Here is a 25,615-nt window from a genome sequence, read left to right on the forward strand (position 1 = left end):
TCAAATCAAAAGCCACTACATGCATCCGACAAAGTGGGGATTCACCCACGAAAGCTCATGCTCCAAAACGTCTGTTCGTCTATAAGGTGCCACAAGGCTCTTTGCTGCTTTCACAGATCCAGACTAACACGGCTACCCCTCTGACACTGATCAAATCAGTGGGACGACACGTTTGTTGCTGCTTGGGCAGTGAGCAGGTGGTTTCCCTTTACAGAAACGTTGCCACACCCCCGGCCATAACGCAGTTTGCCTTGTGCACGGGTGTGAGAACCCCAGGCTGCAGCCTGGCGCAGGCCGGGCTGGGCCGTAACACAGCTCTCCCCGGTCAGGCAGGGCTCGAACACGCTAGAACTCAGCACCACCAGCCTCGGGGTGCAGACGGGCCCTGTCCCGCGAGCCAAGCCCCGCGTATGGCCCAGGCCGGCGTTTGGCGCTGGCCGCCCAGCGCTGCAACAGACAGAGAGCGTCTTCCCCTGGCTGCGGCCACTGGGCCCCTGTTCCGAGCGGGGGTCACACGGATCTCGAGGGACCCGCAGACCCGGGTGCCTCCCACTAGCTAGAGGCAGCCCCAGGTGCGGCCCTGCGGGGAGCCCCCGCCCTGGATCTGGCCCGGCCCTGCGATGATCCGGGGGGGGCTGGGCTGCTGCTCGGGGGCCCCGGTCCCTGCCTCCCCGGGGCGAGCTGCAGCCGGGCCGGGCCTGGCACCGCAGCCCACGTGGAGGGAAGCAGCAGCTGGCAGTGGCCGGAGCCCGGGCTCTCTCCGCGGGAAAAGCGGCTGGCGGGGGATGACGTGGCGCTGATTGGCGCCTTGCACCAGTGACGTCAGCCGCTCACACCCCCTCCCCGCCCGGAAGGGGCGGTCCTATGGGTGGGGCGGGGTTTTTAACCGGCGCTGCCCGCAACAAAGATGGCAGCGAAGTCAGCCCCGCCCCCCACTGCCCACTCTCAAAATGTCCCCTCCGGCCCGGCAGGGCTGGCGCCAGGTCCAGCCGCCAGGGCCGCTGACGCAAACCAACGCTCCGGATTGGGCCCTGCCCCCGCTGCTGGGTGGGGGCGCGTGCAGGGCCCTGGGCCAGGCCCCCCCGCAGCCCAGAGCGCGGCAGAATTGGCCCCGTTTTACAGACAAGGAAACTGAGGCACAGGGCGAGGGAGTCACGTGCCCAGGGTCACCCGGCGGCCCAGTGGCAAAGCCAGGACTAAAATCCGGGTCACCCGGGGGCCCAGCCCCGTGCTCTGCGCGCGGGACCCCACTGCCGCCTGCCAGGCCCGTCCCGGACCCTGCCCCACGCGCTCCGGGCTCCGACCCAGCGAGGGTTAATAGCGCGGCGGGGGGGGCCGAGGAACTACACTTCCCACGACGCCCCGCGGAACCCGCCTCCCAGCATGCCCCGCGACTCAGCCCCCCCCCCCGGCCGAGGCGGCGCCGCGCGGCCTGCTGGGAGTTGTAGTTCCGCGCGCGCCGCCCCGTCCATCACGTGGCCTCGAGCGAGTGAGTCGCCGGCACTGGCCGCGCTGGGAGCTGAGCACCAAGATGGCGGCGCTGTGGGGCGCCGGGCGCGCGGCCGGGGCCCGGGGAACCCGCCGGGGCCGGGGGGGCGGCAGCGGCCCGGAGCTGCCCCCGCCCCCCGGCAGCCCCCCGCAGGTAGGCGCGGGCGGGGCGGGGCGGCGCGGGGGCAGCGGGCCGGGCCGGGCCGCCGGTGACACGTGGAGGCTGCGGGCCGGGGCCGGGCGGGGCCCGGGGACTCGCTGCTGCTGCTGCCCGGCGCCACGCGGGCTGCGGGCCCCGGGCTGGACCAGCGGGAGCCGCCCCCCCCCCCCCCCCCCCCCCCCCCGCCCCGCGTGCGGCGAGCTCGGCCCGGCGGGGGACGCGCACGTGGGCCCGGCCCGGCTCTGGCGCCGGCACGTGGGTGGGGGCAGCCGGCGCCTGGGCGCTGCTGGGGGCTGTAACCCCCCCCCCCGCGGCCACGCTGGGCGCTGCGGGCGGCGAGATGCTGCTCACGCCTCGCTCGGCAGCAGGCGGGGCCACCCGGAGTGACCCCCGGGCGGGCCCCCGGCGGGGTGCTCGGTGCCGGCAGCCTGGGGGGCTGGGTCCGCCCCCCCCGGGCCCCTGGCCTGGGTGTGACAGCGCCCCCCGCCCCTCCCCCGGGCCCCTGGCCTGGGTGTGACAGCGCCCCCCGCCCCCCCCCCGGGCCCCGGGCCTGGGTTTGTCAGCGCCCCCCCCCCCCCCCGGGCCCCTGGCCTGGGTGTGACAGCGCCTGGCACCAAGCCGTGCACCATCAGTGCAGAGCAGTGACCGGCTGACCTAGGAACAGGGCGGGGGTCCAGAGAAGGTGGTTGAAGAACTAGCCAGGGTGGGGCTGCTCGTCGCAGACCACAGCAGAGCTGCTTTCTTGGGGATCCTTCTAGTCTGCAGGGCTTGAGATGAACATCGGTGTTTTGCCGTCTGTCTGTCGTGTGGCCGGCTGTCACCCTCAAACCCCCCCGCCCTGGGTGTCCGGCCCCTGGGTGTGCTGGCTGCCTGGGGCTGGGGGCTGTTTGCTCTTGCATTAAAAAGGCAGTGGGAGTGTGACTTTCTCCAGCCACAGGGCTGATGCCCAGCTGCCAACCACCTCTAGCCTGCCTGAAATAATCCATGGAGAGGTTTCGCTTCTTAGTGCTGTCAAGTTCCTCTGAGACGCTGACTATCCACACGACTGTAGTTTTGCTTCTGGCCTATCTCCTCCCCTCACAGCACGGTGGGCTTCTCTAGGGGGGGGGAACAGATCCTCAGTGCTCTGTGGGTTGCGTGTGTGTGGAGGAGACTTGTGTATCCTATTGCCAGGTGACACTGGCTCAAGCTGGAGCAGGAGTCACAAATTAAGCTTTGTGGCCGGCGCACGCCCAGTATAGACAGCCGCCCTGTGTTAGCAAGGAGCTGCTGTAGTGTCACCCAGGGGTGCCGGGTCCCCCCGCCTTCTCCTTGGCGAGACCGGTGTCATTCCTGCAGCGCTTGTGCCCTTGTTCCTCTTACTGCAGTACCTGGGGGCAGGCAGCGGCTGATTAGGGAATGGGACACTTAAGCCTGAGTCTCCCCCTTTCCGGGCTCCCATGCTTGGACTTCCGGACTAGGCTTAGATACCCCAACAACAGGCCTGTTAAAGATCCCTTGGCTAGGTTGGACAACATGGGATGCAGTGTGGTCTAGTGGATGGAGCACTGGGCCAGATGTCAGGAGTCCTCCATTCCGTTTCTTGCTCTGCCCGTAACGTGCTGGGTGACTTTGGGCAAGCCACGCCCTAGCCCCCTGCCTCAGTTTCTCCATTCCCTGTGTAAAGTGCTTTGAGCTGTGTGGATGAGAAGTGCTAGATGCAGAGAACAGATTCTGGTTTTCTAGCTTCTCTTGAGATTTATGGGCACTGTAGAGGACCTGATTTCGTTTTTGCTTTGCGTAGCTGGCACTTGCTGTGTGCTCTCTGGGAGGATGGACAGGGGCTGGCCCTGCTTTCATGGAGGATCTGACGTTCTGAAATGGCTTTGGCCTGAATCAGAGCTCTGTGAGCTCCTCTCTCACCAGCAGAAGTTGGGCCAAGAAAAGCAATTCCCTCACGCACCTTGTCGCTCTTGGTCTGGGAAAAGCATTGATTCTGTTCGTGTTTTACAAAGCAAACGTGTTCCCATGTCTGCCTGGAAGTCAGTTCACTTCAGAGTTGCCCTGTATCCTGGACCTCGTCACGCTGTCCTGTTTAACTGCATCCCAGGAGATGCCTTGGCTGACTGGTGGGCAGCATGGCTGCAGCTTGAGCTGTGTGGGAGTTTAGCTGACTAGACAGGGAGCTGTCCTGGAGGCGTTCGGTGATCGAGGCAAAATTAAATGTAAGAACCCGCCCAAGTATTTGCTGTGTGATGTCACCTCTTTGTATTCGGATCCTCTTTCTGCTAACACGAAGCACAGGATATGCCAGGATTGGGGCTGTCTGGGGAGAGGAGCTGTCATGCAAGTTGTGTTGAAAACGTGTTCCCTGGCTGCTTTTGAGCCTGTTCTGCCCATTGCTAAGACCTGCCCCCAGGGCCTGTCCTGCTCTAGAGCCCTAGGATGGGCCAGGTTCTCTGGTCCAGCCGCCGGGGCCCAGTCAGCTTGCACTGGTGGTGGTGCCAATGTGCCTCTGGAAACCTTGGGGCCCCTCTGAGAGATGTTTGTCCGCTGGGAACTTCCATTCAAGGGTGGCCAGCTTTGCCCAGGTAAGCCGGGCTGGCAGCTCATCAGGAGATCGGACTTTGTGCCTAGCAGGCTTGAAGTGAAGCAGATGGATGCGCTTCAGTACAGAGGTGGGACCTGCATCCCAGCACGCCGTGCGCCTGTGGAGCCAGGTGGCCTCCGCACAGCTCCATAGAGGCTCCTTTGGGTTTCAACGGGAGACTTGATTCTCTGTTTCTGCTGGTCTGCACCTGCCGCTGAGAGCCCTCGCTAGCAGCCGTGAGGGCGGAGGCTCCTCCTCTCGCTCACCCACGAATGGGGCTGCTGGCAAATGCCCCTTCCTGCTACCAGTGACACGTGGGCTCACGGCTTGCATTTCTAGCGAGGGCCGATGGCCGGGGCCCAGAGAGCTCGGGGGCTGCCTGGCCACAGCAAAGGAAAGTGCCTTTGAATGGTCCCCTCCGGAGCCTGGGAGCCCGGCTGCAGCCACCTCCAACGCTCGAGCTGCAGTGTTTCTGTCTGCTCTGGTGCCCCCGCTCTGGGGAGGGAGAGAGGTCGTAGAGGACGCAACAAACCCCAGTTAGGTGGTGGGGTTAGAGGAGGGGAAAAGTCAAGGCAGTAAAAGAGCTGTAACTCCATGAATGGGGTAGCACCCTCGGGGGGGGGGGGGCGGCGAACTGTGACCCTGTCTGTGATCTGTGAACAGGAGGAGGTGGGAAGAACTGAAAAGGCACCACATTTAAAATGGCTCCAAGGGGATCTTTTGGGGAACATGGTCTCATTAGCCAATGACTCCCCCAACCTGTGGAACTCATTGCTGCAGGATACTGAGGCAAACAAGTCAGTAAGTTCTCTGAAGACAGCTCGACATTTTGCCCCAACAGCAGGGGCCGGGACACTGCCTGTACGAGCAAAGGCTCTGGGGGTAACCTCTGCACCAGGGTGAGTCTTTCCTCTGAGCCACAGCACCGCACAGTGAGGTGATGCGGGAGAATTGACCCCTTTCTTTGAAGCATCCAGCGTTGGGCACGCACATCCAGGGCATTGGACTAGACAGACCACGATATGTTCCCATGCGGCTGTTGGGCTTCTCAGGCTTGCAGGAGGCTCTCTCCCCTCCCACGGGAAATCGATTTTCTAACCCTCGTTAAACTTCTGAAAGCGTCTTTGTTGTGACGCGTTTGTAACAGTGAAGTGGCCTGGATGCTGCAATAGCGAAGCATCAGGGCGGGGTTCCTCACGCACTGGACTGCAAATGCAGACGCTGTATGAGCTGGTGACTGGTCTGATGGCAGCGATTCCGACTCCTGCGAACTCCTGCTCGACCGCGTGGCTCCACCCTGGGGTGAGATGCACCTGCTTGTTACCACTGACTCCAAGCTCCGCAGTAGCTGCTGGGTTACTGGGCGTGTTAGCACTGCATGCGTCCCAGCGCCTTTGATCATTCCTGATATCTCCAGAATGATTCACCAGAGACTCTGGAGCGGCCTGGGCTCTGGAGAGCAATGCTGTGCATGGGGCTACGCTGGGTTTTACATGTTACTTTCTCACTGCGTATTGGAGTAATACGGGAGAATGAATCATGGCAGCATAATTCATACCTAACACTTGTCTTCTGCGCGAGACCGGAGAGTGATCTCATTCCTGTACAGGACCCAGATCTGCAGCCTGTGTCACGCAATCCAGCGCAAACAAGCTGCAGATCACAACAGCTCTGTCTTTAGTTCACTTTGTAGGGGCCTTTGCCTCAAGAATATCGATGCTTCGGCGTTAGAGAAACGATCTGTCCCCACAGCAGCAGCGGCCGGCCGGGGGAATTTGCTTTGGCAGCATAGAAGTTCTTCATGCTGTCCTGGCGGAGGAGCTGGTCATGTGACACGGATTCCAACCCCTTCCCGTGGTGTTTGACTGCAGAACTGAAGCTTTCAGTGCAAGATGCCTGAGCCTGGGTTTCTAAGCTCAGCTCCTAGGCCAGAGGTGGAGATGGAGCTGCTGGTGCTCCCAGCGACTCCAGCCAGAGTCGGGGGTCACCTTTAAGTAGCAGCAGAACTTCAGGGGCACAGATTGGAAAATTGGGGCTCAAATTCGTAGCCCTTCTGGGGGCCAAGAAAACCCGCTGAAAGTGCCCCTCAGGGGACGGTGCCTTCTTGAGTCTCACCAGCCTGAGAGGCAAGAGTGGCCCCGTTCATCTCGGGGTTGTGCCTGTCCAGACTGGAGGTCCAGGACTCTGGAGACCTCTGCAAATCACTCAGCGCTCCAGTCTGCACACGCCTTGTTCACGCAGACATCAGAGTAACCAGGTTATGCCAGGCCAGTGTAAGGGCTGGGCAGCACTGCGTCCTGGGCCTCACAGACGGAATCGACCTAGGTACATCACTCGGGGCTTTGAATAATTGCACGCCCCGGGTGCCATGGTTAGGTTGCTCTAACCCTGTGTCGACGCGGCTGGCTGGCTAGCGCCTCTCGGAGAGGAGGGCTAAGTACATCGATGGAAAAACCTCTTGTGTCGATGTGGAAAGCGTCAGTGGCACAGCCAGAGCGCTGGAGCTGTGCCGCTGGAGGGCTGTGCCCTTCCTTGCAAGAGGAGGAGGATGCAGGAGTGACTTTACCCCTCTGCCCCCTGAGGCAGCTGATGCCTGGGGGCATCTCTGCCCCAAGCCATGACTCACATGGGCACGGTGGCTACATTAAACCAAGTACATAAAACCTGTGGGGTTTGCTGAGACTTAACCCAAGGTGCTGAGTGGTATGTGCATTGGGGAGCAGGGTTAGGTCTCATGGGACTTCTGTCCCCCTTGCCCAAGGATTTGGGGCGGACTCTGGTCTCCTGGCCAGATCCCAGCATGTGGTGGTCCCTCTGCAGTTTCATTGCTAGTTGGGGGTGGGCCCAGGGGGACTTAGTCCAACATCCCTGTGACCCTGTTGTGCTAAGTCTCCTGGTGAACTAGTCCTCTAAGCTATAATTCTTCACTGCACACTCACGACCCATGTTAACTCTGAAACCTAATGTCAACAACAACTCAATGCTGTTTCTCTGCTCATCATTTAAAGGAGCAGCACTGGGCTGAAGTGCTTCTCCTTGGCTGATGGATGCAGGGGCTTCAGGGTTGTCAACTCTCAACTGTATCATGAGCTTCGCAATACTTGGTGGTGCTCTTAAAGCCCCAGCTCCTGGAGCCCGGTGATTCAGACAGTCTATCTCCTCTTTCATTGAAAAAAAAAAATTTCTGGCCTCTGTGGTTGTGGAGAGAAGTCTGAGAACGTGACACCTCCCTCTCCAAGGGCTAGGAGGCTAAGTGGCAAATAGAGCCCCGAAGCCGGCTGGCTTGTATTCTCTTAGCACAGCGCCCCGGGACCCTAGTCGTCCCAGATGAAATTTGGCAGATGAAATTGAGTGTTGATAAATGTGAAGTGATGCACGTTGGAAAACATAATCCCAACTATACATATAAAATGATGGGGTCTAAATTAGCTGTTACCACTCAAAAAAGAGATTTTGGAGTCATTGTGGGTAGTTCTCTGAAAACATCCACTCAAGGTGCAGCAGCCGTCAAAAAAGCAAACAGAATGTTGGGATTCATTAAGAAAGGGAGAGCTAAGAAGACAGAAAATACCATATTGCCTCTATATAAATCCATGGGATGCCCACATCTTCAATACTGCGGGCAGATGTGGTCACCTCATCTCAAGATATATTGCAATTGGAAAAGGTACAGAAAAAGGCAACAAAAATGATGAGGGGTCTGGAACGGCTGCTGGATGAGGAGAGATTAAGTAGTCTGGGACTTTTCAGCTTGGAAAAGAGGCGCCCAAGGGGGGATATGATAGAGCAGGGCCCCGTTGTGCAGAGCAGAACGGGGGCTGTAGCCCAGGGAGCACTGGCTTCTCCCCCAACCTGTCTCCTTGCCCCTCTCTAGTGTTTCTCTCTGGAGGAAGATGAGCTGAGCCTGCACTTGGTTCCCGCCTGCAGCGATGCCATCCTGGGGGCTGAAGGGATCCTGGGAACGATGCAGAGCTACCTGGACTCCTCCGTGATCTCTATCATCGAGGACTTTGGCTCCCTGACTGAGGTAACGGGCTGCCTGCAGAGAGGCAGGGGACACAGCCGGGCTGTGGCCTTCTGCAGGCGTGATGGGGGATCTGCCACAGCCCTGGATCCAAAGCTGCCTGGGGCGTCTCCAGTCCCGCGACCTTGGGGGTGGGGGGAGCAGGTCTGGGAATCTCCGTCCCTTGCCTGCTTTGGCCCCTCTGTTTGCTGCTTTCCCTGCCGGACGCTGCCCCACTTCGCTGGGCGTGAGGGCAGCGCCAGGACTCAGTCCCTGATCCAGCTCGCTCCTGTCGCTCCTCTTCCCCTCCTTTTCTTCTGTCTTTGCCAAGGCCCCACGCCAGCTAGCCTGCTCCTAATTCCCCTGGCTCAGCCTCACGGCAGTGCTAATCCTGGGCTGTGTGTCTGGCACCTCCCTGCCTCGGTTCTGAGCCGAGCGCCGTGCCAGTCCTGGGGGCACCTCCCTAGCAGGGCCCTGCTCCGAGGACGTTTGGGGCAGAGGCAGAGCCCCCCTCCGTGGGAACCCACATTTCTGAGACTCCGTGTTGCTGACAAGGGACAGGTGTGAAGGGAGGGGAGACGTCGGGTGGCTAGAGCATGTCAAGAGAGTGGCAGGGCGGGTTGGTATCTGGCTGTGCCCCTGATGCGAGGACGTTCTCCTCTCACCAGAACAAGACCTGCCTGGATGCTCCAAACGAGCTGTCCCTGCTGACGGCCATCACCGAGATCCTGGACAGCACGGACGACGAGACCCTGTCTCCGTTTGACACCACCCTGGACTCCGAATTGCTGGCACTGCCCCGGGAACGCGAGAGTTCTTCGGTACGAGCTGCTCTCTGCCCGTCTTAGCCGCCCTTCCCTGGAGGTGCCCAGACCAGGCAATTCCGCGTCCCTTAGCCCCTGGCCGGTGGCAGCAGCCAGGCCGTGCACAGCACACGCGTAGACACGGTAACCCGCCTGCCTCTGGGGCTGCTCGGCTCCCCCCTGGGGGCTCTGGGAAAGGAGGCTCCAGATCCTGATGCCACTGAAATGGAACCCCCCCATCCCTGAGCCGTGCCTGGTCACTGGTGAAATCGCTGCACGGCCTTGGCAGGCTGCAGGGCGCCCCCTGGCGGTCACCTGCATCACCAGCCGAGCTGCCTCTGAAGTGAGGTGTAGGAACTGCCCTGCGGGAAACCAGGGGCAGCGGGGCTGGGGGTGGGACAAACCTGAGTTTGCTGTTGGCTACAGACCAGCAGAGACGCTCAAAGCGACGCGGCCTGCGCATCCCGCCGTGGCATGTGGGCGGCTCGGTCCGCTCATGCTTTGGTGAGCTGGGCACTAGATTCCAGCTCTGGGATCCTGCGGTGGCTGGGGTGTACCCTGGAGTTGGGGGGCCAGTTGCCATGCTGGGCACGTGGTGAGGAGGCTTCACCCCACACCCGGCTAGGCTCCGACTGGCAGGTCTGTTTTCTCCACCTTCTCGTTCTCCTTCCTACCCATCAGTTTCAGAAGTTTCTCAGCTTGTCCCGGGCCTCCCCTGAGCGCAGCGTTCCTGCCCTAGACGATCCGTGGGGCCTCAGCAGCCCAGCCGCCATCAGCAAGGTGAGAGGGCAGCTCCTCGGCGAGAGCCTGAGGCCGGGGCAACCACGGGTGTTTAGGGAAGCCAGCAGCAGGATCGGCTGTCCTGGGTGGTGGGGGGTCGCCGGATGTGCAGGGTGACTCCTGCTGGCCCTTGCCTGTGCTCCAATATCTCCCTGGTTTCTGGGCCGCTGCGGAGCTGGGGAGGGGCAGAATCAGGGCGTGGCCCAGCCGGCTAAGCAGGGCAGCGCCAGGACTCGCATCTTCATGCTTGTAGCCAGCCCTTGCCCCTCCTGCTGGCGTGGTTCTGCAGAGCTGGGAGCAGCCCCGGGCCAGGCCAGGCCAGGCAGTTACCGAGCCTCTCCGCAGACCTGGCCAGCCGGAACCCCAGCACTGCCGGCGCTGGTCGGCTGCCCCTTGGGCTGCAGGGTGACTAAATCCTCCAGCCCTGGTCTCCTGCAGCGTGGGGAATGCTCTCCGCCAGGCGGCAAACTCCTGGGCAGTGGGGCTTGGCGGAACTTGGGAGCCTGTCGGGGTGCAGGCGGGGCAGCAGCCATGTGGGGCCGTTGTAAATCAGTGGGGCTCAGTGTGCAGTTTGGGGCTGGTCCCTGCCAGTCCACGTGCCTCACGAGGAGAGGGCGTGGCTCTGGCTGCTAGCAGGGGCGGCTGAGCCCACTGGCAGTCGCCTCCTAGGTTATGTGAGGTGCACTGCTCTGCCTCGGAGGGGGCAGCGCCATCACCTGCCTCTTCCCCTTTCTCTGCCAGCTGGAGACGGGCCCCATGGATCTGCCGTGGAACCGTCCACTGAGCTGCCTTGAAGAGCCGGCAGCGCCCAAGCCGCGGCCCAGCAGAGCGCCCCGAGCGGAGCGGAAGCTCCCCAAGCCCCAGCCCCTCCCGCAGCGCAGCGATGGGGAGGAGGAGGAGGACGCTGCTAGCCCTGGGCAGCCCGGCGGCGTGGCAGCAACAGGGGGTCTGCGGGAGAGCCCCATGGATTTGTGCGCCGAGGCTGGGGGGGAGGAGGCGGCGTGGCTGGAAGACGCTGACATTCCCTGCATCATTAGCACGGGGGCCGGGTCCCTCAGCGAGCTGGTGAAGTCCATGCACCCGTACTGCCTGCCAGCGCTCACCGTGTGCCTGGACCCTGCCAGCGAGCCGGTGGCGAAGGAGTTCTTATCCGGCCCGCTCCTGCTGGAGATTGTGCCAGGCGAAGGCGAGAGCCTGGAGATCCCCGTGGTCCTGCAGCTCCCAGCTGAAGGGGAGGGAGCCAGCAGTTGCCTGCCTGGCGAGGGCGGTGGTGCCCTGGAGCCGTTGCTGACGGAGGGTGTGGTGCCAGTGGGAATGCCTGCCCAGGGGCGCGAGACTGGGGGCCCCGTCAGGGCCCCCCAAGAGGAGCCTCCCAGCCCGACCCAGGCGAGAGAGTCCCCCCGGGGGGTTGACCCCGAAGCGAAGGACGAGGTGAGGCAAAGAGACCAGGATCTGGAGGGCAGCTCCCGGCACAGCACAGAGGCACCAGTGGGCGGGAAGCGCCAGGGCACCAAGAAGGGCCGAGGGCGCGAGAGGGCCAGGAAAAGCCGGAAAAAGAAGAGGGAGGAATCGCAGAAGGGCCAGGCCAAGCCAGATGGGGACTGCGTGGTGCGCAGGCTCCGCTCCACGCCCACGGTGCAGCCCCCAGCCCCCGAGCGCTCCCCCAGCTGGGCAGCCCGGCCCTCCGTGCAAGTGTCCACCTTCTTGGAAAAGCAGCTGGAGCAGGCCAAGAAGGAAGGGCAGATGGAGCTGCGGTCGGCCAGAGGGAGGCCTAGGGCAGCGGCAGCCGGGGGCGCCCTGCAGAGGAAGGGGCGCCCTGCGGTGCAGAAGCAGCTGGAGGCGGAGAAGCCCAACACGCAGCCAGCTGGGCAGAGTGCCGAGAGGCCCGGGCCTTCGGAGCGGGCCGTGCCCAGCCCCGGCCAGCAGGGAGAGGGAGCTCCTGGGTGCAGTGAGGGGAGCCAGCCTGCCCCCCCCAAAGGGAGCACCCCCCCACCCCGGGACCTCAGTGCTGCGGGGGAGGCTCCCCGGAGCCCGCAGGAAGCGGAGTGGGCGGGGGCCGAGGCTGCCGGCTGGCCGTCCAAGCCCAAGGCGCTCAGCCTGACCGAGTACCGGCTGCGGATGCTGCGCCGCCAGCCCAGCGGGGCTGATGGGAAGGAGGGGGAGAAGCAGGCAGCAAGCAAGTGGCCCAGCGTCCCCGAGCCCCCCACGGAGCTGGCCGAGATCCCGTGCCTAATGGCGCCCGGCTGCCCCCCGCCCTCGCAGCCTGCCCAGCCCGTGGAGACGCCCAGCTCCCAGAGGGGCCCAGAGACACCTGGCAGCCCCCCTGCCACCCCTCCTCTGGCCAGAAAGGCACCTGCGGGGCCCCCCCAGCCCGGGCCGGCTCCAGTGCCCCCGGGGCTACAGCTGCCTGTCCCCCCGCCGGCCCTGGGGGCTGCTGGTGCAGTGATGCCGCTGGCCTCCCCTGCACCCTATGGCCTCTACCCACCGGTGCCTTCCTGGCCTTGCTTTGGGCCTCTGCCTGCCGGCTACCCCAGTCTGCCTCCGCCGCCGGCCGCTGGCGGGTCACCCAATGCCTTTCACCTGGTGCCTGGCCTGCCCCCGCCAGCCGTCGCCTGGCCCCCCCCTGCCCTGCCCCCCCCTCCCTTTGGCCCAGGCGCGCCGTGTGCCCCCATGGGCTGGCCCCTGGGCCTCCAGCCGCCCTACTGGCCCGGGGTCCCCCTGCCGCCTCCCATGGTGTACAGCGATCCAGGGGCCGCTCTGCACAGCCCAGGGGCAAACCCCTTCCCAGGTAGCCCAGCCGCCCTGGCACCGAGCTGCCAAGAGCCCTCAGCTTTCACAGCGCAGCCAACGAAGCCAGTGCTGGCCTGCCAAGCCACCGCTGCTGCCAAGCACGAGGTGCCAGCCCAGCCCCCGCAGCGCGGTGCACAGCCCTCCGGCCGGGCATCGGATCCCAGGAGGCAGAGCCGGCCCGTGGGGGAGCCCCCTGCCCCCCAGCCTGTAGGGCAGCCCCCTATTGCCACCGCCCAGGCCGTGGGGGAGTCAGCCGCTGCCTGGCCTGTGGGGGAGTCCCCTGCCCCTCGGCCTGTGGGGCAGCCCACGAGGGAGCCCCCTGCCCCTCGGCCTGTAGGGCAGCCCCCTGCCCAGGCCACGAGGGAGCCCCCTGCCCCTCAGCCTGTGGGGCAGCCCCCTGCCCCTCGGCCTGTGGGGCAGCCCCCTGCCCAGTCCACGAGGGAGCCCCCTGCCCCCCGGCCTGTGGGGAAGTCGTTTGCTGCCCAGCCCCCTGTTGTCACCGCCTGGCCCATGGGGGAGTCTGTTTCTGCTGCTGCCCCTCGGCCCGTGGGGGAGTCAACTGCTGCCCAGCCCACAAGGCAGCCCCCTGCCCAATCTACAAGGCAGCCCCCTGCCCAGCCCACGAGGGAGCCCCCTGCCCCACAGCCTGTGGGGGAGCCCCCTGCCCAGCCCACGAGGGAGCCCCCTGCCCCACAGCCTGTGGGAGAGCCCCCTGCCCAGCCCACGAGGGAGCCCCCTGCCCCACAGCCTGTGGGGGAGCCCCCTGATACCTGCCCCAGGGCAGAGGCTGCAGCTCCAGCAAAGGTCCCAGTGCCCAGCCCGCTGGAGGGGGCCCCACCAGACCCCAAGGGCGCTGTCTTGCAAGAGCCCCGGCCACCTGGGCGCACGTCCTTCCTGAGAGCGCGTGAGGAGAGCCAGCCCGCCAAGCCAGCCCCTGCCCGGCCATGGAGACACCGGCCCCTCGTTGGCCTGGCCCAGCCTGGTGCCAGCAAGGACATCGTGCAGGCCTTCATCAGTGAAATCGGTGAGGGGGCCGTGCCGGGGGCAGTGGGGCACCGAGGAGGAGGCAGTGGGGTGCTGAGGAGGGGGCGGGGGGCGTCGAGGAGGGAGCAGCGAGGATGATGGGGGTGGGCACCGAGGAGGAGGCAGTGGGGTGCTGAGGAGGGGGCGGGGGGGCACCGAGGAGGCAGTGGGGTGCTGAGGAGGAGGCGGGGGGGCACCGAGGAGGCAGCAGTGGGGTGCTGAGGAGGGGGCGGGGGGCACCGAGGAGGGAGCAGCGAGGATGCTGGGGGTGGGCACCGAGGAGGAGGCAGTGGGGTGCTGAGGAGGGTGCGGGGGGCACCGAGGAGGGAGCAGGGAGGATGCTGGGGGTGGGCACCGAGGAGGCAGCAGTGGGGTGCTGAGGAGGGCGTGGGGGGCACCGAGGAGGGAGCAGGGAGGATGATGGGGGTGGGCACCGAGGAGGAGGCAGTGGGGTGCCGCAGAGGGGGTGGCGGAGGGGCTCGTTGGGGGGCGCCGAGGAGGAGGGGGGTGGGCACCGAGGAGGAGGCAGCGGGGTGCCGCAGAGGGGGTGGCGGAGGGGCTCATTGGGGGGCGCCGAGGAGGAGTGGGGTGGGCACCGAGGAGGAGGCAGTGGGGTGCCGCAGAGGGGGTGGCGGAGGGGCTCATTGGGGTCGCCGAGGAGGAGGGGGGTGGGCACCGAGGAGGAGGCAGTGGGGTGCCGCAGAGGGGGTGGCGGAGGGGCTCGTTGGGGGGCGCCGAGGAGGAGGGGGGTGGGCACCGAGGAGGAGGCAGCGGGGTGCCGCAGAGGGGGTGGCGGAGGGGCTCGGTGGGGGGCGCCGAGGAGGAGGGGGGTGGGCACCGAGGAGGAGGCAGCGGGGTGCCGCAGAGGGGGTGGCGGAGGGGCTCATTGGGGGGCACCGAGGAGGAGGGGGGTGGGCACCGAGGAGGAGGCAGTGGGGTGCTGAGGAGGGCGCGGGGGGCACCGAGGAGGGAGCAGGGAGGATGAGGGGGGTGGGCACCGAGGAGGCAGCAGTGGGGTGCCGCAGAGGGGGTGGCGGAGGGGCTCATTGGGGGGCGCCGAGGAGGAGGGGGGTGGGCACTGAGGAGGAGGCAGTGGGGTGCTGAGGAGGGGGCGGGGGGCGTCGAGGAGGGAGCAGGGAGGATGATGGGGGTGGGCACCGAGGAGGAAGCAGTGGGGTGCCGCAGAGGGGGTGGCGGAGGGGCTCATTGGGGGGCGCCGAGGAGGAGGGGGGTGGGCACCGAGGAGGAGGCAGTGGGGTGCCGCAGAGGGGGTGGCAGAGGGGATCGTTGGGGGGCGCCGAGGAGGAGGCAGTGGGGTGCCGCAGAGGGGGTGGCGGAGGGGCTCGTTGGGGGGCGCCGAGGAGGAGGGGTGTGGGGCACCGAGGAGGAGGGGGTGGGTGCCGCAGAGGGGGTGGCGGAGGGGCTCATTGGGGGGCGCCGAGGAGGAGGGGGGTGGGCACCGAGGAGGAGGCAGCGGGGTGCCGCAGAGGGGCTCGTTGGGGGGCGCCGAGGAGGAGGCAGTGGGGTGCCGCAGAGGGGGTGGCGGAGGGGCTCGTTGGGGGGCGCCGAGGAGGAGGGGAGTGGGCACCGAGGAGGAGGCAGTGGGGTGCCGCAGAGGGGGTGGCAGGGGGGCTCGTTGGGGGGCGCTGAGGATGATGGGGGTGGGCACCGAGGAGGAGGCAGAGGGGTGCCGCAGAGGGGGTGGCAGGGGGGCTCGTTGGGGGGTGCCGAGGATGATGGGGGTGGGCGCCGAGGAGGAGGCAGCGGGGTGCCGCAGAGGGGGTGGCGGAGGGGCTCATTGGGGGGCGCCGAGGAGGAGGGGGTGGGCGCCGAGGAGGAGGCAGCGGGGTGCCGCAGAGGGGGTGGCGGAGGGGCTCGTTGGGGGGCGCCGAGGAGGAGGGGGGGTGCCTGGCTCGGGGTGAGTAGCAGCGAAGCTGAACCTGGCCAAGGCAGAGCCGTTCCCCTGGGGTCGGGGGGCTCGGCCCAGGCTGGCCAGTCCAGATCTCGGGGGCTGCACTGAACGGGGATCCGGCCTGAGAGTTCCCCGCTGCCTGGGGCCCCTGGGAGGAACCTCTCCTCCCCGAGCCCCCTTCCTCCCTGCTCACGGGGAAGGCTGCCCTGCCTTTGTCGGGACATGGCAAGGCCCCCGGCTCCCCGCGGGTCTCTCCCCTCCCGCTGCTCTCTGCCCCAGAGCCCTGGCTTGCGAGAGTCCCGGCTGGGCCGGGCGCAAGGGTGTTGATCCAGATCTGGCCCCTGGCAGCAGCGTGGCCATCCACGGTGCCAGCGAGTGTCCCTCGGCACTGCTACTGGGGGCGGGGGGGGCTCGTCAGCCTCAGCCCCTCCGCCCCAGCTCAGGACCCCAGCCTGGAAGTGACCTGACAAGCCGCATCTCTCCCGCCGCAGGAATCGAAGCCTCCGACCTGTCCAGCCTGCTGGAGCAGTTCGAGAAGACTGAAGGTGAGTGGCTGGCGTGCCCTTATCGGCCATGCCTCCCTGCCGGCCCCCAGGCTCTGCGGGGCTGGGATGTGCCTGACCCGGCCCCTAGCCCCACAGGCCTGTTGCAATCCCACGTCCAGGGAGGTGCCGGCCTGGCCGACGCTCCGTCCCAAGCTCGGCAAGCGTCGGGTTTCTGGCTTGTAGCAGGGACTGCTGTCCCCAGCCTGGGCGGGGCAGCCCCACGGCAGAGGCTGTGGGTCAGCTGAACAATGGGTCCCGGTGTAAATCGGAGCAGCCTAAGTGCGCAAATGTTACTGCGGTGAAGGGCAGACAGAGCCCATTTCCCCACCCCTGCCCCATACGTTAACTGGGCCATTGGGGGTCCCAGATGAGGCCCGGAGGGAGGAGACCCCAGCAGAGGAGTTGTGCTGTGCCAGGGCGAGGAGGAACCAGGCCCCCTCTCCCAGCTAGCGGGCCCTGGAGTGGGGACGCTGGGCTCCCCCCGTGGCAGCATCTCCCTCAGCCATCCCTGCGTTCGCTCTCGTTTCAGCCACGAAGGAGGAGCTGCACGTGCGACGCCCTAGAGACAGGCTGGCGCCGGGGAACGCTGGGTGAGTCTGGAGGTGCCTGCGGTGCTGCCCAGCCCCGGGGCTCCTGGCCGGAGGGAGGGGTGCGGGCAGAGCTCGGGGAGCCAGGGATGGGTTGGTGCTGTCTCTGTGCTGCTGTGAGCCGGACAGCGAGTGCCCCGGGGCATGCTCTCCTGCCTGGGCACCCAGGCCTGTGCCATCTGTGCCCTGCGCTGCGGTGATGGGCCCCGCCGGCCAGCACTCCCCAGTGAGGTGCGGGGGTGAGACCTGGCCCTGAAGGTTACGGATCTTGGCAGTTGCCGCTTCTAGCGATGACTCCTCTCTCCCTCCCTCCAGCAGGTCGGAGAGCCACCAGGACAGGAACCCGCCAGACAGCCTGCATGCTCCGGAGCTGGCCAACGTCGCCGGTAAAGCCCTGGGGCTGGAGGGGTCGCTGGGGGTGGGGGGTGGGGGTCTGGCAAGCGCTGCCCAGGTTTGGCTCCTCACTCCAGGGCTGGGAGAGCCACAGAGCAGACAGGGAGGCGAGGGGGCACCGAGCCCCCGAGGGGGGCCTGGCTGGCAGCTGCCATGGGGAATGCTGGGCAGGGGGGCGCACACCTGGCCCGGGGGAGGGGGCCCAGGCCATGGAATGCCGCTCGCCGTGGGGGCTCCCCCTGAACCCCCTCCTTACCTCGCAGGCCTCACCCCGCCGGCAACGCCGCCCCACCAGCTCTGGAAGCCCCTGGCTGCCGTCTCGCTGCTGGGGAAGCCTGGGGCCGCCCCCCAGGAGGGCAGCCAGAGAACTGCCAAGTTCATGGAGGCCAAGCCGCTGCCCCAGAGCAAACCTCGGGGGAAGGGCCAGCCCCCCACGACCTGCAGCCCACCCCCCAGCCATGTGGGCTCCGGAGACCATGACTACTGCGTCCGTGGCGCTGCCCAGCCAGAGGAGGGCGCCAGGCTCCCTGGCACACCGGCCCCGTCGGAGCTGGGCTCCCGCTGGAACGTGAAGCATCACCAGGATATCACCATCAAGCCGCCCTCCTCCCTCCCCACACGGACGCTGGCCTGGCCCGGGCTCAGCCCCCAGCCTGGCGCTGCCCCTGGCTCCAGCGAGCAGCTGGATCACCGGACTAGTGCCCAAAGCCAGGCTGCCGCTGACAGGAGCAGCCCCCCCCCCTCGGTCCTGCTGTCTCCAGACGCGTCCCCCTGCCGGGACGAGGAGCCGCGGACTCGGGACCCGCAGCCGAAGCAGCTGGCTGCCAAGAGGTCCCTGCGCTGCTACCGGAGACGTGGGGCCTCGCCAAGCCCCCGGGCCCGCGCCAGCCGCTCTTTCAGCTCCACGTCCAGCGGGGCCAGCGCCTCCTCGTCGTCTTCCTCCTCCTCCCGGTCCCGGTCCCGGTCCCGGTCGCTGTCTCCCCCACCAAAGCGGTGGCGAAGGTAAGTGGCAGGTTCACCGTCCCTCTGCTGCGGCTGGATCTCCCCACGGAGTCTTGCAGAGCGCCGTGGGGATCTTGGGGGATGGGCTGGGGCAGAACGGCCCCTGGGATGGCTTCTGCGGGGCGCGTGGAGGGCGCGGTGGTGCCCCAGGGCTATGGGACCCGCCTGCGCTGAGCCAGACTTGCTCAGCCAGGGGGTGACTCTGCATTTGGATTCCCACCCATGGCCGTGCTTGGGGGGCAGCTTCGTTCCCTGACTCTGGCCATGTGCGCCCCCCTCCAAGCTGGCGGGTCGCTCCGGGGGGTGCTCTGACTCACAGAACTCAGAGCCCAAGCTCTCCTCTGCACCCGTTCAGCCGGGGGGGAAGCCGCCGGTGCAGCACGCCGTGGGAACGTGGTTACCGCGTGGGCTGGTTGCAGCCACGCCGCGGCACAGGGCCCAGGGGCTGCCACGTCATAGCCAGGGGCTGTGTCATAGCCACGTCGAGGGGCACCGGGCCAGCCGTGGAGTGAGCAGAGCCAGGCCCTCGTTCAGCAGGGCTGCCCCTGCGCCGGAGGCCTTGGCACAGGCAGGACGTCAGCACCGACCCCAGGGCTCACACTCTGCAGGGCTGGCGCCCGGCCCGGCCCACGCGGGTCGGACTAAGTCATGCTGCTGGCGGGGTGCCCAGCTTGGCTGCCACTGCTGATAGCCAGAGGGGCCTGGAGCTGTGTGGGAGGCACCGACCAGCTCTGCTCCTTGCCCGCGAGTGTGCCCAGGGGCTTGGCGCTGCCCTCCGGAGCTGGGCGTCGCAGAGCAAGCAGGGGGCTGCCCGGTCCCTCCAGCCAGGGCGCGATCACCTCAGCTCTCCCAGCCCCAGTCCCCATCTGGAATGGCTGGAGCCGTGCCACGGCTGAGGGCGCTCCCCACCATCCAGTGTGTACCCCTCGAGCGCATTGTCCTTGTGCCCAGCTCTGCTGGCACTCTGCCCGGCGGTGGGGTGCTCCTGGGCCCCGTGGGGTCGGGCTGCTCGGCCCCACATCCCGCTGTGCAGCCCAGGGGGCCCCTCTCCTCTCCATACAGCCAGGCCGGCTCTGCTCCTCCTCAGCACAGGCCAGCGTGCGCCACGGCCGCCTCGAGGCGCTGTGAGCCACCCCCCACCAGGCCCAAACGCTCGGTCTTCGTTGCACCCCTTGGCTAGCGGCCGGGCTGACGTGCAGCCCCAGAGAGACTGTCCCCCCAGGGCAAGAGGCCCTGGATGGTGCTGGGCTCCCCGCCCCCGTCAGTCCTAGGGAACCGCTCCCTGCCCCCGTGCGAGCTGCTGCCCTCCCCATGCGCCCGCCAGCAGCAGGGCGGGAGGCTCTTGGAGAGGATCTGTGCCTCTCCTGCCCCTCGCCCACTGGGCTCAGCTCCTCTCGGCCAGCCCGGACGGGGCTGGGCTCAGATCAGCCCCTTCGCTCCCCGAGAGGGCCCAGCCCAGCCTGGAACCGCTGCGCGTGGACTCGTGTGTCTGTCTGCTCCCCACCTCGCTCCCCAGGCAACCAGTGAGCGGCGCCATCCCACCTGTGTCCTGGGCCACCCGCCCTGCTCCCTTCCCCGTCCCAGGGAGCCGTGCTGCCCGGCTAGCCCTGCAGGCAGATCCGGTGCCTGGTGCCGAAGGCTGCATGCTCCTGCGGTTCAGTGACGGCGAGTGCGGGCCAGGCCAGGAGCGCTCGTTAGGTTCCAGAGTCAATGCCCTACCGTAATGAGCACGGCCATTGCCGAGAGCCTGAGCCAGACCCACGCAGGTGCTGTTTTGAAGGCTTTCCTGGTACCCCGGGGGTTCAGGCCGGCTTGGGCAGGAAGCTGTGCCCTGGAGTGCCCCAGGCAGCGCTGAGTGTCCTGTGCGTGGGGGTCTGGGGAGCACCTCGGGGCCTCGATGCTTCGGGGATGGGAGGAAGCCCCAGGCTGGGGCGGGCGGTGAGGGCTCTGGCCCACCAGTGGTGGGAGCGCCAGGGCTCACGGGGTGATGTGCTTGTTGGCAGGTATCGCTCCAGACGCTCTCGTAGCTCCCACTCCTCCTCCCGCTCTAGCTGCGGGTCGTGCGGCCGGTCCCGGGGGAGGTCGTCGTCGTCGTCCTCGTCCTACTCGTCCAGATCCTCCTCGGCTTCCCGCAGCCGCTCCCGCTCCCCGTCCCCCCGCAGGAGGAGTAACCGGAGGAGAAGGTAAGGACACCCCGGGGACTCGCTGGTCCCTCTCCACCCCAGGCCCTCCTGGCTCAGACTCTGCTGCGCCGTTTGGGCCCCCGCTGCCTACGCTGCACATCTGAGGCAGCAGCCCCCCACCCCCGCTCTGCTGGCCCGCTGCTGCCCCGAGACGCTCCGGGTGTCTCCAGTCTGGGAGGGTCCCGTGCCTCCCCCCCCCCCCCCCCCCGGGGAAGCAGCAGCCCTGGCTTTTGGGGCTGGGGAGCGTCCGGCCCATCTCCTGGGGAGGGCTGTTCCCTAGGGCGCGTGAGGGACTGGCCTGGGCCGTGCCCCCCCCCCCAGCTCCGTCGGCCTGGTGTGCGCCCGGGCGTGGCCACCAGAGCCAGGGGTGGCCGTGGCCTCACGCTGGGCTTGAGGGCACATGCCCAAGGCCCTTGGCAAGCCTGTGGCCTCCCCCGGGCGCCAGCCACAAAGCCAGGAACAGCTCCGGGGGCCTGTCGGGGCGGCGGCTGGCGTCCTGGCGCTCCCCGCTCCCAACAGCCCTGATTGTGCCCTGCCAGATACGATTCCTGCGACCCTCCGGATCGCTGCCAGCACCAGAAGGTCCTCCACAAGGAACGTGCAATAGTGAGTGAGGGCGGGCACCGGGCAGCGGGGTCCCTGGGAGCTACGGGCTGGGCAAGGGGGGAGGTGTCTGCTCCCTGGGAAGTATGGGCTGGTGCGAGAGGGAGAGCAGTGCTGGGGAGGCTTGGCTGAGCGTGGGAGGCAGGTGCTGGTGTAAGGGGGGGGTGATCGGTCCCTGGGAGCTATGGGCCAGGTGCGTGCTGGTGTAAGGGGGGGGTGATCGGTCCCTGGGAGCTATGGGCCAGGTGCGTGCTGGTGGAAGGGGGGGGTGATCGGTCCCTGGGAGCTATGGGCCAGGTGCGTGCTGGTGTAAGGGGGGGGGTGATCGGTCCCTGGGAGCTATGGGGCAGGTGCTGGTGTAAGGGGGGGGTGATCGGTCCCTGGGAGCTATGGGGCAGGTGCGTGCTGGTGTAAGGGGGGGGTGATCGGTCCCTGGGAGCTATGGGCCAGGTGCGTGCTGGTGTAAGGGGGGGTGATCTGTCCCTGGGAGCTATGGGCCAGGTGCGTGCTGGTGTAAGGGGGGGTGATCGGTCCCTGGGAGCTATGGGGCAGGTGCGTGCTGGTGTAAGGGGGGGGTGTTCGGTCCCTGGAAGCTATGGGCCAGGTGCGTGCTGGTGTAAGGGGGGGGTGTTCGGTCCCTGGGAGCTATGGGGCAGGTGCGTGCTGGTGTAAGGGGGGGGGTGTTCGGTCCCTGGGAGCTATGGGCCAGGTGCGTGCTGGTGTAAGGGGGGGGTGATCGGTCCCTGGGAGCTATGGGCCAGGTGCGTGCTGGTGTAAGGGGGGGGGTGATCGGTCCCTGGGAGCTATGGGGCAGGTGCTGGTGTAAGGGGGGGGTGATCGGTCCCTGGGAGCTATGGGGCAGGTGCGTGCTGGTGTAAGGGGGGGGTGATCGGTCCCGGGCAGCGAAGGGCCAGGTGCGTGCTGGTGTAAGGGGGGGTGATCTGTCCCTGGGAGCTATGGGCCAGGTGCGTGCTGGTGTAAGGGGGGGTGATAGGTCCCTGGGAGCTATGGGGCAGGTGCGTGCTGGTGTAAGGGGGGGGATAAAGGTCCCTGGAAGCTATGGGCCAGGTGCGTGCTGGTGTAAGGGGGGGGTGTTCGGTCCCTGGGAGCTATGGGGCAGGTGCGTGCTGGTGTAAGGGGGGGGGTGTTCGGTCCCTGGGAGCTATGGGCCAGGTGCGTGCTGGTGTAAGGGGGGGGTGTTCGGTCCCTGGGAGCTATAGGCCAGGTGCGTGCTGGTGTAAGGGGGGGTGATCGGTCCCTGGGAGCTATGGGGCAGGTGCGTGCTGGTGTAAGGGGGGGGTGATCGGTCCCTGGGAGCTATGGGCCAGGTGCGTGCTGGTGTAAGGGGGGGAGTGATCAGTCCCTGGGAGCTATGGGCCAGGTGCGTGCTGGTGTAAGGGGGGGGGGTGATCGGTCCCTGGGAGCTATGGGCCAGGTGCGTGCTGGTGTAAGGGGGGGGTGTTCGGTCCCTGGGAGCTATGGGCCAGGTGCGTGCTGGTGTAAGGGGGGGGTGTTCGGTCCCTGGGAGCTATGGGCCAGGTGCGTGCTGGTGTAAGGGGGGGGTGATCGGTCCCTGGGAGCTATGGGGCAGGTGCGTGCTGGTGTACGTGGGCGGAGATCGCTACCTGGGAGCTATGGGGCAGGTGCGTGCTGGTGTAAGGGGGGGGTGATCGGTCCCTGGGAGCTATGGGGCAGGTGCGTGCTGGTGTAAGGGGGGGGTGATCGGTCCCTGGGAGCTATAGGCCAGGTGCATGCTGGTGTAAGGGGGGGGTGATCGGTCCCTGGGAGCTATAGGCCAGGTGCGTGCTGGTGTAAGGGGGGGGTGATCGGTCCCTGGGAGCTATGGGCCAGGTGCGTGCTGGTGTAAGGGGGGGGGTGTTCGGTCCCTGGGAGCTATGGGCCAGGTGCGTGCTGGTGTAAGGGGGGGGTGATCGGTCCCTGGGAGCTATGGGCCAGGTGCGTGCTGGTGTAAGGGGGGGGTGATCGGTCCCTGGGAGCTATGGGCCAGGTGCGTGCTGGTGTAAGGGGGGGGGTGATCGGTCCCTGGGAGCAATGGGGCAGGTGCGTGCTGGTGTAACGGGGGGGTGATCGGTCCCTGGGAGCTATAGGCCAGGTGCGTGCTGGTGTAAGGGGGGGGTGTTCGGTCCCTGGGAGCTATGGGCCAGGTGTGTGCTGGTGTAAGGGGGGGTGATCGGTCCCTGGGAGCTATGGGGCAGGTGCGTGCTGGTGTAAGGGGGGGGGGTGATCGGTCCCTGGGAGCTATGGGCCAGGTGCGTGATGGTGTAACGGGTGCGGGTTCGGTCCCTGGGAGCTATGGGCCAGGTGCGTGCTGGTGTAAGGGGGGGGTGATCGGTCCCTGGGAGCTATGGGCCAGGTGCGTGCTGGTGTAAGGGGGGGGTGATCGGTCCCTGGGAGCTATGGGGCAGGTGCTGGTGTAAGGGGGGGGGGTGATCGGTCCCTGGGAGCTATGGGGCAGGTGCGTGCTGGTGTAAGGGGGGGGTGATCGGTCCCTGGGAGCTATGGGCCAGGTGCGTGCTGGTGTAAGGGGGGGGTGATCGGTCCCTGGGAGCTATGGGCCAGGTGCGTGCTGGTGTAAGGGGGGGGTGATCGGTCCCTGGGAGCTATGGGCCAGGTGCGTGCTGGTGTAAGGGGGGGGGTGTTCGGTCCCTGGGAGCTCCAGGGCGGGGTGTGGTGTGGGGAGCCCAGCTGACCAGGTCTCTGCTCCCTACAGGGCCGGCCCCTCCCACACCAGGGCCCAGAGCTGAGCCCCCCCAGGCAGAGAAAGGGGACGCCCTATGTGAGTGTCCGGCCCGTCTCCCTGCTTCCCTAGGGGGCTCGGAGCCCCTCTGGCTGGGGGGCCTTGCCAGGTGTGAACGCTGCTCACCTGCACTCTGCCCTGCCCCCCGACTTGCTGAGCTGGGGGCAGGGTCCCCGCCGCACCGAGCTGGGCAGGAAGTGGCACTGGCCGGCAGCCGGGCTCGCGCGGCCGAGTCTAATGGCGGGTTTCGGGGCGAGCTGGGCGAGCGTGTGCCGACCTGCGGGGCTGGGAGCGCCTGGCCCTGCGCCCAGCTCACTGCATTGCACCGTGCTCCCTGCAGGAGGAGAGGAGAGTCGTCTTCATCGGCAAGATCCCCAGCAGGATGACGCGGGCAGAGCTCCGGCACCGCTTCTCCGTGTTCGGGGACATCGAGGAGTGCACCCTCCACTTCCGGGCTGAGGGGTGAGGCCGGGCCCTGCCCTCTGGGGAGGGGGATTGCTGGGGCTCCCTAGGGAATGTCAGGGTAGCTCCTGGCACCCCGTCCTTACCCTGCCCAGGTGGGCACGGCGCACCCATGCGCCTCAGCCTTGGAAAGGCTCTGCCAGTGGCCAGGCCCCGTGGGAGGGGCACAGCCCGTCACGGCTCTTCCTCTCCCCCCCAGGGACAACTATGGCTTCGTCACCTACCGCTACGCCAAGGAGGCCTTCGCCGCCATCGAGAGTGGCCACAAGCTGCGGCGCCCCGACGAGCAGCCCTTCGACCTGTGCTTCGGGGGGCGGCGCCAGTTCTGCAGGAGGAACTACGCGGACCTGGGTGAGTCAGGGAGCCGGGGCCGGGGCCTGGGCCGCCCTGGGAGTCTGCCAAGCTCCTTCCCTGCGCAGCGCAAGGCTGCAGAGCTCTCCCCTTCCCCTGGGGTCCCAGGTCCGGCACTGCCTTGGGGTGGGTTCACCTCCGTGGAGGGGGGCGACCACCCCAGCGCCTCGCCGCTCACTGCAGCCTTGTGTCCTCCAGATTCCAACCGGGAAGATTTCGACCCTGCCCCCATCAAGAGCAAGTTCGACTCCCTTGACTTCGACACCTTATTGAAGCAGGCGCAGCGCAAGCTGCGGAGGTAGCGCTGGGCCCGTGGCGGCTCTGCCCGGTGCCCGCGGGAGGTGCCAGCCGGCGCCCCGGCCTGGCTGCCCCCAGTAGGGCTTTGCAGAGAAACGAAAAAGACAAAAAAAAGTGTCAAACCAGATTTTTTAAACAATTTGTTTTTATAACAAATATTTAAGGCCGATGAATTGTCTCTGTTAACTGAGGGGCTGCCCCAGCCCAGTCACTCCAGTTAATAAACCCGGCTCCAACCCAGGCCTGGCTTGTCTCCCTCCTTCGGTTGCTCGGGCCTGGCACCCCGGGGTGAGGGCGGCTCTGCTGAGATGGGCCTTGGGAGTGAGTCTCTGGGCAGTTCTGGCACCGGGCAGCAGTGCCCAGCTGGGGTCCAGCATGACCACCCCCGGGAGAGCCTGCACCGCAGCTGCCTGCGAGAGCCAGTGCCCAGCCCAGGGATGTTCCACCCCTTGGCCTCCCTGGGGGGAGTCCGGAGCTGTGCGTCTGACCTCCTCTGTGGGACGGTTCAGCACGGAGAACTTGCCTTCTCTCTGCGCCAGGCCAGGTTGCCGGGGGTACAGGGACACGGCATCGTGCTCCTCGCCCAGCATGACTGACCTGCGTCCCGTGGCTGACACCCGAGGGCATGCGCCTCTGCAGTCACCGTCCTGGCGTTACCTCGTCCAGTTCTGCTGGGCGCTTCCCCAGAGCAAGAGCAGGGAGAGAACCCTGTAACCGGCAGGGCCGTGGCTCTGAACCCCGAGACTGGGGGAGGGCGAGGCCAGGCCTGGAGCAGCTAAAGTGACTGGGCCCATGTCCCAAGATGACGTAAGGGGAGAAAGGACGGTTAATCATCCCATGAGGCCTGCAGGGCTCAGGCCAGAGAGACTCCTGAGCTAGACAGAGCCGGAGCAGGCCCCCGAGAGC

General features: G+C 66.8%; 1 protein-coding gene across 2 annotated transcripts; it reads left to right on the top strand.

The window, feature by feature from the left end:
• Nucleotides 1-1,449: 1,449 nt before the first annotated feature.
• Nucleotides 1,450-24,949, top strand: PPRC1 (PPARG related coactivator 1). 2 transcript variants are annotated; one of them, XM_045024930.1, is made up of 14 exons: nt 1,450-1,642; nt 8,092-8,244; nt 8,889-9,041; nt 9,705-9,803; nt 10,545-13,617; nt 16,020-16,073; nt 16,603-16,663; nt 16,976-17,046; nt 17,317-18,055; nt 20,059-20,238; nt 20,778-20,844; nt 23,940-24,061; nt 24,261-24,412; nt 24,611-24,949. In XM_045024930.1, exons 1-14 carry the CDS (start codon nt 1,532-1,534, stop codon nt 24,712-24,714), a joined length of 5,139 nt encoding a protein of 1,712 aa, XP_044880865.1. In that variant the 5' UTR covers nt 1,450-1,531; the 3' UTR covers nt 24,715-24,949. The 2 variants fall into 2 exon arrangements, with proteins under 2 accessions (XP_044880865.1, XP_044880866.1); XM_045024931.1 differs by having other exon boundaries at nt 1,451-1,642; nt 16,979-17,046.
• Nucleotides 24,950-25,615: the final 666 nt, after the last annotated feature.

Source organism: Mauremys mutica, chromosome 7 (genome assembly GCF_020497125.1).
Source record: "Mauremys mutica isolate MM-2020 ecotype Southern chromosome 7, ASM2049712v1, whole genome shotgun sequence".
Classification (NCBI taxonomy): domain Eukaryota; kingdom Metazoa; phylum Chordata; order Testudines; family Geoemydidae; genus Mauremys; species Mauremys mutica.

What these genes read in the sequence shown, in the direction of transcription:
- PPRC1 (XM_045024930.1), top strand. Translation starts at nt 1,532, where the DNA reads ATGGCGGCGCTGTGGGGCGCCGGGCGCGCGGCCGGGGCCCGGGGAACC. An exon ending in CTGGCGCCGGGGAACGCTGG is followed by an intron (nt 16,664 to 16,975) that starts GTGAGTCTGGAG and finishes CCCTCCCTCCAG; the next exon opens with CAGGTCGGAGAGCCACCAGG. An exon ending in TCCACAAGGAACGTGCAATA is followed by an intron (nt 20,845 to 23,939) that starts GTGAGTGAGGGC and finishes TGCTCCCTGCAG; the next exon opens with GAGGAGAGGAGAGTCGTCTT.